Source organism: Phyllostomus discolor, chromosome 1, assembly GCF_004126475.2.
Source record: "Phyllostomus discolor isolate MPI-MPIP mPhyDis1 chromosome 1, mPhyDis1.pri.v3, whole genome shotgun sequence".
NCBI classification, from domain to species: Eukaryota; Metazoa; Chordata; class Mammalia; order Chiroptera; family Phyllostomidae; genus Phyllostomus; species Phyllostomus discolor.
The window spans coordinates 173740610-173755492 of NC_040903.2; the positions used below are offsets into that span (position 1 = coordinate 173740610).

Here is a 14883-nt window from a genome sequence, read left to right on the forward strand (position 1 = left end):
CTGTATGTTCTCCTATATTTGGGGACAGTATGAACACAGTGGCACAGAAGCTATTCCTATGTTAACAGGTTCATGGGATGTTGGGGTTCCACAGTGAAAAGGGAACACTGGCCTGATCTGGTGGAACAATTTGGAAGGGCCTAGAGAGGACATTCTGGGAACTGGCCTGGTCGCTTTTCTTAGACCCACTCAAACTTCTAAGTTGGGCTGGATCTAGCATATTTTTACCTGTGCCTTAAATTTGTGAGATGTGTATCAACATGTTTACCATAAATGAGTTGTCATGATTATCACCATGAAATTTATAAAATTAGGAAACACATAACAGCCAACCTTAAAGTTATGGGAAGTCAAGCCTCAAGTTATACATATGTCCCATAGGTCCTATGCACTCAGTTGCCACTGTTAAATCCTAACTCAGGCACACTCCACATTTAAGGATACCATCATTGAACAAATAGTATATACTAAGAGGGTACTGTGAGCGAGAACTCCTGTGAGGTTCAATGAAAGACAAATGCTCATCCTGGCCAACCTAGGTTATGACTATGGCTGATTACTGCCATGGTCAGAGTACAGGACAACTTTAATAACGCCAAGTAGCTCTTATATAATTCTATATATTCTAAAGAAGTGAAACTCAAATTCCTTCAACAGTATCTTCAATAGTGATATCTGAAGAAGAAACCACGTTTCAGTCAATCACATAAAACTGTCACACTGAAGAAATCATAAAGCAGAGGAATGTCTACCAATGTCAAATAATGAAACTAGCACTTACAGTTTTCATCTTCTGTGAGAGATATGCTATAGGTACAACTTCCTTAAGGTTGGTAAGCTTAGTTAAGATATTTTTCTGGAAGCCAGTAAGATATTTCAAAAAATTAAAGCTTTTAAGTAAACACAAAACAAAACAAAATGAATGAAGAGGCATGTTTTTAAAATTATAAACTAAATTTTAAAATCCTCAAAGGCCATAGGTCATTACTATTATATAAAAAGGTCTTCTAAATGAATGAGAACAATGGATAAAATGACAGTGTTATGGCATGTCAGAACGTGTATTTTACAGTATGTCTTTAAAACAGACAATATAGTCTCAGTGTGGTAAAATGTAGCTTACAAATTAGCACTCATCCTTTCTTTCGGTATACATAAAGAAAAACAAAGAGAATGAATAAACTACCAAAAAGCAAAACCCCGTACTATGCATGTTTCAGGTGGGGGAAAGCATTCAAAGGTTGGTTGATAGGTACAGTAAGAGCATCACAGATCCCCAATCAACTCAACTGCTCTTCCAGGAGCCAAAGAGGAAGTAGCTTTTCAGTTGACTGTGTTTATTTTCCTATATAGCAAGTAGAGGAGATATACAGTCTGATAAAAGAGTGAAGTAAAGAAAATGTGCATACTTTAGGGCTTCCAGTAAGCTGCATGTTTGTAAACAGAGAAAACAGACTTGACTTACCTGCACTGCCAAGCTGCTTATAAAACCTGTACTCTAAATGAAGCTGTGGAGCACGTGATTTTATTGGTTCCTGAAATCCAAAGAGAGATACTGTGATCAGAATCAGACAAGTAGAATTTTTCTGTTCCTAGGTTTTCAGCATAAACCAGACTAAGACCTCTTAATATTTTTTTGTACTTTTCTGCTTTTGACTTGAAATAATTTTTTATTTTTCAATTACAGTTGATATACAACATATTAGTTTCAGGTGTACACACCAGTGATTAGACATTATATAACTAAGTGATCATCCCAATATATCTCATACCCATCTATAATAACTAGTATTACAATATTACTGACTTTACATTCTGCCGACTGTTCTGTAACTACCAATTTGTACTTCTTAATCCCTTCAACCTTTTTCACCCATAAGACCACTTAATATTTTAGAGATAATATCCATACACAATAGCACTTTCTTACCACAATTTCTCTGTGAAATCAAAGCAAGGGGGAAGATGAATCTAAACTACATACAATCCTTTCCACAGATATTTAAGTAAAAGTACTCTGTATGAGCCACCATTCAAGGATAGCTCCCCTCCTCATTAAGTGTTCTCCTGAAATGTATTTTAGGAAACCGGATGCCAAAGCTTTAAATTAACTACAGCATGTATTTCCTGCTTGTTTTATTATGAATTTGGGGTGATAAACAGCTTTATTGTTTTTAGAAAAATGCTATGTGCTCAGGAAGAAATTTCAAATACACAAAAAATCAGGAAGAAGCTAAAAATAATCTGAGTTCCTATCATTTTACAGAGACTATTAACATTTTGGTGAATGTTCTTTCAAATATTCATGTATATAAATAGATTAAAAATATATTTTAAATAAATGAGATCATGCTGTACTTGCTGTTCTGTAATGTGCCTTGAAATTTGACAATGTGAGAATGACATTTTTCCATTTCCACAGCAGTGAGTAAAGCTATATATTATTTTAATGACTATAGGAATCCTGCACACGTATGTATGTACACACACACAATTTTTGGACACTTGGATTGCTTTCAGTTTTCTGTATTATGAATAATGCTATAGGAAAATTTTTATGTACAGTTTTACATTTAAGAGAATTACATTACAAATGCAATTAATGTGTAACTTTAATTGATATGGTGTTCAAGTTTTCAAATACAGAATTTTCTAAAGACCCCAGAGATAAATAGCTGAACTCCCACACTAGGCTGTATACCAAACTTCAAGAATTGGCTGGTTAATAATTTTGAATTGACAGTATACCAGACAACTAGGTAACATGAAAATCAAACATCATCTTTAAAGATACATCTGCATACTCAGTAGGATGGTTTTGTTAACAAAACCACAAAAAATGACTATTGGCAAGGATATGGAGAAACTTAAAGCCTTGTGCATTGCTGGTGGGAATGGAAAATGGTGCAGCTCGTTTGGAAAACTGTGGTAATTTCTCAAAAAATTAGACATGGAATTACCATATTATCCAGCAATCCCACTTCTGGATATCTATACACACACAAATCAGGACTCAAAATGATATCTGTACACTCATGTTCATAGTGGCATCATGCACAATAATCAAAAGATAGAAGCAACCCAAGTATCTATCAACAAAGGAATGGATAAATAAAATGTGGGTACATTTTATTGCAAACATAAGATGGAATATTATTCAGCCATAACAAGGATATTCTGGCACAGGGTACAACATGGATGAACCTGAGGACATTATGCCAAATGAAATAAACCAGTCTTGAAAGGACAAAAGCTACAGCATTCCACTTACAGAGCAGTCAAATTCATAGAAACAGGAGGTTTAATAGTGGTTGCCAGGGGCTGGGGGCAAAAGAAAATGGGCAGTTGGTGTTTAATGAGTGCAGGGCTTCAGGTGAGGAAGATGAGAAAGTTCTGGAGATGGATGCTCTACAATGTGAATGTACTTAATACCACTAAACTGTATACTTAAGAATGGTTAAAAAGACAAATTCTTAATGTCAACTCCTTGTCAGACATATGATTTTCAAATATTTTCTCCCATTTCATGAGCTGCCTTTTCACTGTGTTCAGTCCTTTAAAACAAACATTTTTAATTTTGGTAAGTCCAACTTATCTATCATTCATTGCTTGTACTTTTCATATCATATCCAATGTCATGAAGTTTTCCCCTAAGTTTTCTTCTAAGAGGTTTATAGTTTTAGCTCTTATGTTTAGGTGTTTGATCCATTTTGAGTTAAGTTTTGTATATGGTATAAGGTAATGGTCCACTTTCACTGCATGTAGATATCCAATTTTCCCAACACCATTTGTTGAAAAAAACTGTCCTTTTCCCTGTTAAATGGTTACTTATACTTTTTTTTTTATATCCACACCTGAGGACTTCCGGCAAGATGGAGGCAAAGGTGGATGCACTGTACCTCCACGCACAACCAAGACTGGAACAACAACAATTTAGAGGCAGAATAACACCCAGAACTGAAGAAATTTATCTGAATGGAAGTCGGACAGCCAAGAAGTTGAAATAGACCTGTTTATCCAGACCGGTAGGAGGGGCGGAGACAAGCAGCAGGGCAAGGGTTGAGGCTCCTGTGGGTCGTGGTGCGGTGTGACGCGGTGCAGAGAACATGGAGAATTGGGCGCATAAGGCAACCGGGAGCGCATAAGACATCTGGGGCACACAAGATCGCAGCGGGTGGACCCTGAGTACGCAAGTGGCAGCTGGCGGACCCAGTGAGGCGGCGACTGTGGAGCAGGGCAGAGTGTGCAACCCAGGATCCCAGGGAAGGGACTGAGGTCCACGGAGAACGGAGCTACCACCATTGTTCCCTCTCGACCCGGCCCCCACATACAACGTCACAATCTAGCAACTGGGGTGCCCAGCCCGGGTGAACACCTAAGGCTCCGCCCCTCACTGTAACAGGAGTGACCAGAGCAAAAAAAAAAAAGAAAAGAAAGAAAAGAGAGAGATGGCTCAAACAGAAGAACAAATCAGTGCCCCAGAACTCATCCTTTTGAGTGACAAGAGATAGCTAACCTATCAGACGCACAGTTCAAAACACTGGTGATCAGGAAGCTCACAGAATTGGTTGATTTTGGGAGCAAATTACATGAACAAATGCAGGTTACCATAAAGAAATGAAGGAAAATTGCACAGGGAACCAATAGTGATGGGAAGGAAACTGGGACTCAAATCAGTAGAGTGGACCAGAAGGAAGAAAGAAACAACCAAACAGAAAAGAATGGAGAAATAAGAATTCAAAAAAACGAGGAGAAGCTTAGGAACCTCCAGGACATCTTTAAACATTCCAGCATCCGAATTATAGGGGTACCAGAAGGGGAAAGAGGAAGAGCAACATATTGAAAACATATTTGAACAAATAATAAAGGAGGACTTCCCCATTATGGCAAAGGAAATAGACTTCCAGGAAGTCCAGGAAGCTCGGAGAGTCCCAAAGAAGTTGGACCCAAGAAGAAACACACCAAGGCACATCATAATTACATCAGCCAAGGTAAAAATGAAGGAGAGAATCCTAGAAGCAGCAAGAGATAAGGGGACAGTCACCTACAAAGGAGTTCCCATCAGACTGTCAGCTGATTTCTCAAAAGAGACCTTACAGGCAAGAAGGGGCCGGAAAGAAGTATTCCAAGTCATGAAAGACAAGGACCCACATCCCAGATTGCTCTATCCAGCAAAGCTTTCATTTAGAATGGAAGGGCAGATAAAGTGCTTCTCAGGTAAGGTCAAGTTAAAGGAGTTCATCATCACCAAGCCCTTATTTTATGAAATGTTAAAGGGACTTATCTAAGAAAAGAAGATTAAAAAAAAAAAGTGTATAGCAAAAGGACAGCAAACTCACAATTATTAACAACCACACCTAAAGCAAAACCAAAAGAAACTAAGCAAACAACTAGAACAGGAACAGAACCACAGACATGGAGATCACATGGAGTGTTAGCAACAGGGGAGTGGGAGGAGGAGAGAGGGGGAAAAGGTACAGAGAATAAGTAGCATAGATTGTATAGGTAGGAAATAGATAGGGGGAGGGTAAGAATAGTATGAGAAATATAGAAGCTGAGGAACTTATAAGTATGACACATGGACATGAACTAAAGGGGGGGAAAGTGGGTGGGAGAGGGAGTGCAGGGTAGAGGGGAGTGAAGGGGAGAAATGGGACAACTGTAATAGCATAATCAATAAAATATATTTAAAGGAAAAGAAAAAAAAAATCCGCACCTGAGGACATGCTCACTGATTTCACAGAGAAATGAAGGAGGGTAGAGAGAGGGGGAAACAAATATTGGTGAGAAAGAAAAACTTCATTGAGCGGTTGCCTCTTGCATGCGCTGACAGGAACCGAACCTACAACCTAGGCAAACCAGCGACTCTTCGGTTTACGCAATGAAGTTCCAACCAACTGAGCCACACTAGCTAGGGCATTACTTATCCTACTTTTTAGGCAGACTCAAAGGAAGGAGATTCCACAGCTTCCCTTGATAATTTGTACTGGTGTTAAGTGAGTTTCACAGCAGGGAAGGTCTTTGTATGTAATTTAAATTTCTACCACTGAAATTTAAGACTCTCTCTTTTATGTCCTCTAAAACAGATGAAATAGCTCCTCAATAATCTTCAAATAACAAAACTATTCAATCATTTCTTAGACTTCCTTTATTCAGGCAAAGTAATTTCAACTCCCTTAACCTATCCTCAGAGGTCCTGTTTTTTTTAGCTTTTTGATCATCTCTGACAACTCTTTCTGAACCTACTTGAAATTTTCTGCACTCTTCTTAAAATACAGAAAACATTAAGTCACAGAATTCGGAAGTTTTCTTGAAGTTATCTAGTCTATCCTGTTGCTTCTTAGAAAGTTTTATCTAATCAATTCATGCAGACTGGAACACAGTAGGTCCTCACTTAATGTTGTTAGTAGAGTCTTAGAACTGTGGCAAAACAATGTATAATGAAACCAATTCTATGCAACAGGCTAAGTGGTGTAAAAAGGAGTTCCTAGAGCACTGATGAGTTGCCCTAATAAAACAACACTGAACAAAATGTTATTCAAGAACCAGCTATATTATATCCCCAAGGAATGCTGAAGAACTCATTCCCTTATTTGATTGTAAAATCAACGATCATTAGAGTTGGACTTCAAGTTTCTCAAGATTCTTGTAGTTAGAAGAAAAATATATAACATTAGTTATCCTGTAGAGTCAGTTCCTTATTCATTTAGCTCTTCAGATAGAGAAGAATCACTCTCAAGTCTCCTTTTGGTTTTAGATCTCCCATCATACCATTGTCAAAGCCAGCAATTATAGAATTTGTTTGCAAGATCTCAAATCATTCACGTGGAATCAAAACAAACATAACGACAAATTAATATGGAACCAGACAGAGGTTGATCTAACTACTAAAATACAAAGTGTTCTTTCTGATGAAAAAGTCTTTGGGTTCTGACAAACCACAAGGAACAACAGATCCTTCATCGAACATAATACTTTCAAAACTGTATACTGGAAATCTTTATAAGAAATATTCAATCCAATTTTGGGTAATTGACTTAACAGATAAAAAAGCAAAACCTCTTTAGAGTTATACAGCTGAAAGTGGAAATACAATCATGTATGCTCAAAAATGAGGGGCTTCTATTGGCAAACAGAAGGACTTACATCCTTCAGTCAACCCCTTCAGCACATGGTTCTAGCCTGCTCAGTCAGTTGGAGCTTCAAGGTGCTCTTCTGGGAGCACTATGAATAAAGAACATTGGAAACAATCAGCCTACAGCTCATGGAAGGCAGTAAGATTAGCAGTGTGGAGAGATTTTTCTTTTTTACAATTGTTAGAAAAACTGTTAAAAAATAAAACCAACCCTGGCTGGTGTAGCTCAGTGGATTGAGCACGGGCTACGAACCGAAGTGCTGCAGGTTCAATTCCCAGTCAGGGTACATACATGGGTTGCAGGCCATGACCCCCAGCAACCACACATTGATGTTTCTCTCTCTCTCCCTCCTTTCCCTCTCTAAAAAATAAATAAATAAATAAATAAAATCTTAAAAAAAAAAAAAAGATCACAAACCTATTACATATACATACATACATACATAAATAAAACCAGCCCTGGCTGGCATAACTCAGTGGATTGAGCGTGGACTGCGAACCAAAGTGTCGCAGGTTTGATTCCCAGTCAGGCCACATACCTGGTTGCAGACCATGGCCCCCAGCAACCACACATTGATGGTTCTCTCTCTCTCCCTTTCTCCCTCCCTTCCCTCTCTAAAAATAATAAATAAAATATTTTTTAAAAGATTTTTTTAAAATAATAAATAAATCGAACAAACCAGAAATATCAATGAGGATGGAGGAGGGACTCATTGCACAACTTTGTTTTAAACTATATATGATTTTTAAAAAATTAGATTTTATTGATTATGCTATTACAATTGCCCCAATTTTCCCTCTTTGCCCCCTTCCACTCAGTAACCCCTACTTTCTAAGGCAATCCCCATATGTTTGTTCATGTCCATGGGTCATTGAGTATAAATTCTTTGGCTATTCCATTTCCTATACTGTGCTTTATATCCCCTTGGCTATATCCCTACTTGTACTTCTTAATCCATTCAGCTCTTTACCTATTCCCTCAAATCCCCCCTCCTACCTAGCAACCATCATTGCTCTCCATATCCATGATTTTGTCTCTGTTCTTCTCTCTCTCTTTTTTTAAGATTTTATTTATTCATTTTTAGAGAGAGGGGAAAGGAGGGAGAAAGAGTGAGAGAAACTCAATGTGTGGTTGCCTCTCATGCACCCCCAACCAGGGACCTGCCCCACAACCCAGGCATGTGCCTTGACTGGTAATCAAACTGGCCACCCTTTGGTTCGCAGGCTGGCACTCAATCCACTGAGCCACACCAGCCAGGGCTGCTTAGTTTGTTTTTTAGATTCAGTTGTTGATAGATATGTTTTTGCCATTTTATTGTTCATAGTTTTGATCTTTTTCTTCAATAAGTCACTTTAACATTTCATGTAATAATGGTTTGGTGATGATGAACTCCTTTAGTTTTGTCTTGTCTGGGAAACTTATTACCTGCCCTTCCATTCTAAATGATAGCTTTGCTGAGTAGAACAATTTTGGCTTTAGGTCCCTGCTTTTCATGACTTTGAATATTTCTTGCCAATCCCTTCTAGCCTGCAGATTCCTTTGAGAAATCAGCTGAAGGTCTATGGGAACTCCCCTGTAATTAACTAACTCTCTTGCTGCTTTAAAATTATTTATCTTTAACCTTTGGCATTTTAGTATGGTAGTTCTTGGAGTGGACCTGTTTGCATCCATCTTTTGGGGACTTTCTGCTTCCTTGATTTGCATGTCTATTTCCTTCATCAATTTAGGGAAGTTTTCTTTCATTATTTTTTCAAATAGATTTCCAATTTCTGGCTCTTTCCCTTCTCCTTCTGGCACCCCTATGACATAAATGTTGGAAAACTTGAAGTTGTCCCAAAGGCTGCTTATACGGTCCTCATTTTGGGGGATTCTTTTTTCTTCTTCTTGTTCTGATTGCTTGTTTTTGGTTGCTTATGTTCCAAATCACTGATTTGATTCTTGGCTTCATCCACTCTATTGTTGATTCCTTATAAATTGTTCTTTATTTCAATTAGTGTATCCCTCATTTCTGACCGAATCTTTTTTATGCTGTTGAGGTCTTCATTAAGTTCCTTGAGCATTGCTATAACCAATGTTTTGAACTCTGCTTCTGACAGATTGCTTATTCCATTTTGTTTATTTTTTTTTCCCTGGAGTTTTAATCTGTTCTTTCATTTGGGCCATGTTTCTTTGTCTCTTTGTTTGGCAGCCTCCCTGTGTTTGTTTCTATGTATTAGGTAGAGCTGGTATGACTCCTGTCTTGGTAGTGTGGCCTAATGTAGTAAGTGCCCTGTAGGGTACAGCCTCCCCTTTTACCCAAGCTGAGTACTCAAGGTTTACCCTCCATGTGGTGTGAGTACATTCTCCTCTTATAGTGAGCCTTGGCTGCTGTTGGCAGATCAGTGGGAGGGATTTACCCAGCAGTCAGCTGCAAGGACTGGCTGTGACCACTGACCACCAACCTCCTCCCTCTGTGGATGACCAGCTGTGTAGGGGCAGAATGATGGCGTTTCCAACATTATCTGTAGCTGTCCACTAGGTGTACAGGCTCTGGGGTTTCCTGGGTGCTACAAGCCAAGGTCAGCTACCACCTGTGTTCTGCCTGGGGCCACCCAGGATGAGCTAGCTACAAAGTAATCTGCAGGTGGCTGCTCCTTGTGCTGGCCCTGGAGGTTGCCAGGTGAAGACAAGCTGTGAACCTAGCCTGGTGCCACTTAGCAAGAGGTACAGGGGCTGCAGGCTCAATGAAGCCAGCTGTTGCTTGTTTGAGAAGACTTAAGAAGATGTGAAGGATGAGCCCAAACCAGCTATTCATGTAGAAAACCACTGTTAAGAACTTGGGTGGGCCCCATAAGCTGGGTTGGACATTGCGTCAGGGAAATGCCAGAGCTACCAAAACATGTGAACTGGGTTGATGGAATCTCAAATATGGCGGTCTCCTGCCAGCTCTGTGGCTCTGTTCAGGTTCAGAAAAGAAACAATGGCCCCTGCCAGCTGTTCTGTCTGGAAGAATGTTGTCCCCCAGCTCTCACCCTGATGCTAGATGCCTTGGTTCCTCCCTGTGTGCCACTAATACCTTTCAAGGTACTACCCTGGTGCTGGAGCTGAGAGTGAGTGAGTCTGAATAAATCTGTGCATGGGTCTTTAACAGGAACTGCTTGGGAATCCAGAAGTTTTCTCTCCTTGACTTAATCCACATTGGTTTTAATACCCAGAAGTTACAGGGATTTGTCTTCCTGGCACTGGAACCCTGGGCTGGGGGGCCTGGTGTGGGGCTGGGACTCTTCATTCCTGAGATACCCCTCCTGAATATTTATCCACCACACAAGGGTGTACGGCCAGCTAGTTTCACGTCTCTGCCCCTCCTACCAGCCTGGATGGATGTGCTTACTTTAATTCTGTAGTTGTCAGACTTTCATTCAACTCAATTCTGATGGTTCTGAGTGATGGTTGTTCTATAGATTAATTTAATTTTGTTGTTGTTGTGTGAAGGCGTGACCCGTGTTTACCTATACCTCTATCCTGACTGAAAGTCCCCCAGAATCTACATTGTATATGATTTTAAAAAATAGGTTCCTAGATATCCAAGAAATAACAGCCCACAATGAAGATCCAAACATAGTAGAACTGAAACAGTACCAGCAGGGCTTCATTTTATTTCTCTGCCAGATGCTGATTACACATTTCCTCAGACAGAAGGCTATTGTCAGAATCACAGTTATTCTGGAATACACATGCCTGCCTGAAATCCTAAACCAACAGCAGCTGGTTACCTTGTAGGACTGTTAACACTTAAGGTCAATTTTGCTGTTACAATGAAAAGGGCTCAATTACTGCCCTTATATCACCCACAAAGAATACAGACCACCAGCAAGAGAGGAGACCTATAGACAAGATTGTTGTCCTCTAAAAAGCCTTTATTTAAGATTTGTTTGAAAGAAAAATGAGGTACTAAGATATAACATACCAGATAACATAAAGTCTATTAGAACAAAGATTTAATAAAATTTAAAAGTAAAATGCAATCATCCGTCATGGCAACAATACATTATGTAAGTTTTATCTAAATAGGTTGACTAGTATGAATCTGGAAAGAGAAATCTAGATAGAAAGAACTGTCCCTAACAGAAAGACTCAAAAGACAGCTTGATAAATAAAGAAAAAATAACGAACACACAGTATTGAGGCAATATTTTAAAGTCTTTTAGGGGCTGCTTATTCCTGTTACTATTCCTATAGCATCAAAATTATTACAACTTACCAAAGTAATAAAACAGAAAAAGTAAAAGAGCAGATGAACTAGAGGGACATGTTTACAAAATAACCAAATCTGTATAAAGTTTTTTAAATGGTTAATCCTTTTGAGAGTCAATCTGAGAAAACATTTGGCATGCATTGTTACATTCATTACCTCTTCTCACTCCCATTTCTTCAACAAGAGTTCCAAGAGAACAAACAAAACACTTGGTTCCCTAGCAGCTACCTGCTTTAAGCCCTGCTCTTTGCTCACCTCTTTGTAGAGAAACCAATCTGATAACTGTCAGTTGTTCACAAGACAACTCTAACCCCTCCACAAACCGACAAATGAGAGGAATGAGAGGAAGGGACCAACCACAGAGCAGGTGTGGATGTAGTAGGTGAAACTCATGAGAAAAGAACAGCATTTAATTGTCACAAGAAATAGTAAAGCCCAAAACTGCCCAGAACTACCTGAAAACCCTAGGAAACTTACTAGCATTTAGTGGGAAGACAAACATTTATACAATTTCATAGAAACTAGTCATATGAAACATTTCATATAACTAGAGATGGTTTTATATCAACCTTAAAGATAAGAACTTTTTCTTCTAAAATTGTTAATCCTTAAAAATAATATAATTATTCTTTTTTAATAGGATGCTATTTCAATGACTAGTTAGTTATTCATAAGATTAGGACTGATAAAACCAATTAAACTCAGCTTCAAGTTTGATCCCATGATGTATTTTTCATGTTTGGCAGCTTTTTATGACAATGGTTAGATGATTAAATTTGTTTCTGTACTAAATATATTAATATAATATCTTATATTTTAAAAATGAATCAGCCTCCTTAACCAGTGTGGTTCAGTTAGTCTGGCACTGTCCCGAACAGTGATAGGTCGTCAGTTCAATTCCTGGTCAGGGCACATGCCTGGGTTGCCGGTTTGGCCCCCAGCTGGGGTGCATCCAAGAGGTAACTGATTGATTTTTCTCTCTCACATTGATGTTTCTCTCCCTTTCTTTCTCCCCACTTCCCTAAAAATAAATAAGTGAAACCCTTTAAAAAATCAATCATATTAAAAAATGGTAAAATTTTCAAATGATTTTATCTTTCAAAGTAGCACTGTAAAGTTACAAAGTTCACCAAAATTACTAGTTTTCCCAGTGATTTTTTTCCTTCTGGCTGTTTTTTATTAACTATTTTTGTGTCATCATGGCTAACATTATAGTTAGCATCATTTAATGTATACAGTGATTCATGATTGCAAACACTGTGTACTGTTGAAGAAAAATGACCGTGGGATCATATGCAAGCGAAAAAATTGACGTTAGTATTTTGTAAATGTTCACAACTATTTCCTGTAAAAAGAAAGATGGAAGGAGGTGAGAGCATTAGCATATACTTAGCACAAACATAGATTCTACTCACCAGTTTGATAGCTACATATTCATTGGTGTAGAGATTTTTACCTAGGGGAAAAGCAAATGTATGTTTTAGTGACATTTATTCTGGAAAATGCAAAGCAAAATCATAGTTTACAGGTCATGAGAAAGGTCACATTCCCATATATGAAATATGATTTGAAAGTAAAAAGCTAAACAGAGATGATGAGACCCAGTAGGACAAAAACAAAAACAGCTTGAGTGTTTGAAAATTTACATTAGATATGGAATTTTTTTAAAAAAGAACTCTCTCTCTCATATATACAGGTTTTGTTATTTAACATTTCCAAACATTAAACCATGAGGCCAAGAAAAAAAGCCAGAATTTCAAAGATACAGAGATGTTTAACTCTTGACACAATAAGCACAAACCCTCGCTTTTCAAACTCACTGACAAATGGGGATACCGAAATCATCTTTTTGTGCCTAGCCACAAACACAACACCTCAGCAGTCCCCAACCTTTCTTGCACCAGGGACCAGTTTCCTGGAAGACTGGGGGGGGGGGGGGGGCGGCAGGCAGAGCTCAGGTGAGCTTAGCTCCCTCACTGGCTATGGAGGTTTGGGGAAGGAAACAGAAAGGTGAAGCTCCAGTGAGCTTCGCCAGCAGCCTGTTTCCTAGGTTGGGGACCCCTGTAGTATCTGATATACAAGTGGTAACATGTTTGCTAGGGAGAACCAAGTTGACTTGATATATAGAGAAGGTTCTTCTGAGAAAGATCTAGGGCAATAAAATAAGAAGGCTAGTTTAGCCCTGGCTGCTGTGGCCCAGTGGATTGAGTGCTGGCCTGTGAACCAAAGGGACACCTGTTTGATTCTCATTCTAGGGCACATCTAGGTCCCCTACTGGGGACCTGGGTTGCGGGCCAGGTCCCCAGTAGGGGGTGTGCGAGAGGCAACCACATGTTGATGTTTCTCCTCCTCTTTCTCCTTCCCTTGCCCCCTCTCTAAAATAAATAAAATCTTAAAAAAAAGATGAAGAAGACTAGTTTAGAATCAGATTATGGGTAATCCTAAATGCAAACGTAGGAGTTTCAACTCCATTATTCACCTTGCTGTGAAACCACCAAAGGTCTTGTGCTAAGAGAAAAAGCATAATGGTGAAAGTTGTATTTTTTTTAAATACAAATTTTGGTCCCAATGTGTAAGATAAAAGAGAGGACACCTAGAAGTAAGATAAATAGCAAGTTTTTATAGCAGAACATTTAAAGATTAACAGCTACCACATAAAGTGTGATTATGAAGATTACATGAGTTAGAATACATCAAAGTCCTTCATAAACTGCAAGGTGCTGGATAAATCTAATTTTTATTACTTTTATTATCATTGTAGGTATGAGACAATAGTTTCTGGAAGAGAATGACTTAAAAGTAGGATTTATAATCAAGGTAATTTTATGAAAAATCTAGCCACTGTTGGATTACATGTTAACATGAGGGATGAGGAAAAGAGAAGAGTCAAAAATAAGGCTCAGTCAGTGCAGAACAAGAGAGAACCAGAGAGCAGACAATGATCATTCCACTCTACCATGATGCCTTCCTCCAAGTCCTCACTAAACCTAAAAATAATAGACAAATTGAGAAATATCCCTCATCTTCAGTTTTCATATCTGCTTAAAAGAATACAATCACAGAAATAAATAAATGAGACAGTCTGAGTAACACCAAACATGATGATGACTTATGTTTCATAAAATGGTGGCTTGCTTGTATTTGCATATTTTCTGGTGGGGCACCAAAAGAACTGAACACACGTCACCCTCTTGGAAAGTAATTATCTTTACACCTAAGAAGCACTGGAAGTAACTAGATAATTCTCTTCAGCTATGCATTACTACAATAAACTCCTTTGCCAGGGGGCATCACATTAAAACAGAACAGGCAGACACAAAATCTTTCCAAGTGGGAAGTTAGACAATTACTCAATTGCTATCCTCAGTGATAGACAGTACACAAAAATTTTGCTCTGGAAGATGCCCTGGCCAAGTAGCTCAGCTGGTTAGAGCATTGTCTCGATACACCAAGGTAGTGGGTTCAATCCCCAATCAAGGCACATACAAGGACCAACCAATGAATTCATAAACA

At 38.7% G+C, this 14883-nt stretch overlaps 1 protein-coding gene across 3 annotated transcripts in view; it reads right to left on the minus strand.

The window, feature by feature from the left end:
* The window catches only part of CSNK1G1 (casein kinase 1 gamma 1), a 169605-nt gene that overhangs the window by 84136 nt on the left and 70586 nt on the right, over positions 1–14883 (minus strand). For all 3 annotated transcript variants that reach the window (XM_036009090.1, XM_028505788.2, XM_028505791.2), the window contains exons 3-4: positions 12786–12826; positions 1466–1535 (exon numbers count right to left, since the gene is read on the minus strand). In XM_036009090.1, coding sequence (XP_035864983.1) covers positions 1466–1535; positions 12786–12826 — 111 coding nt within the window. The remainder of the gene's footprint in view (positions 1–1465; positions 1536–12785; positions 12827–14883) is intronic.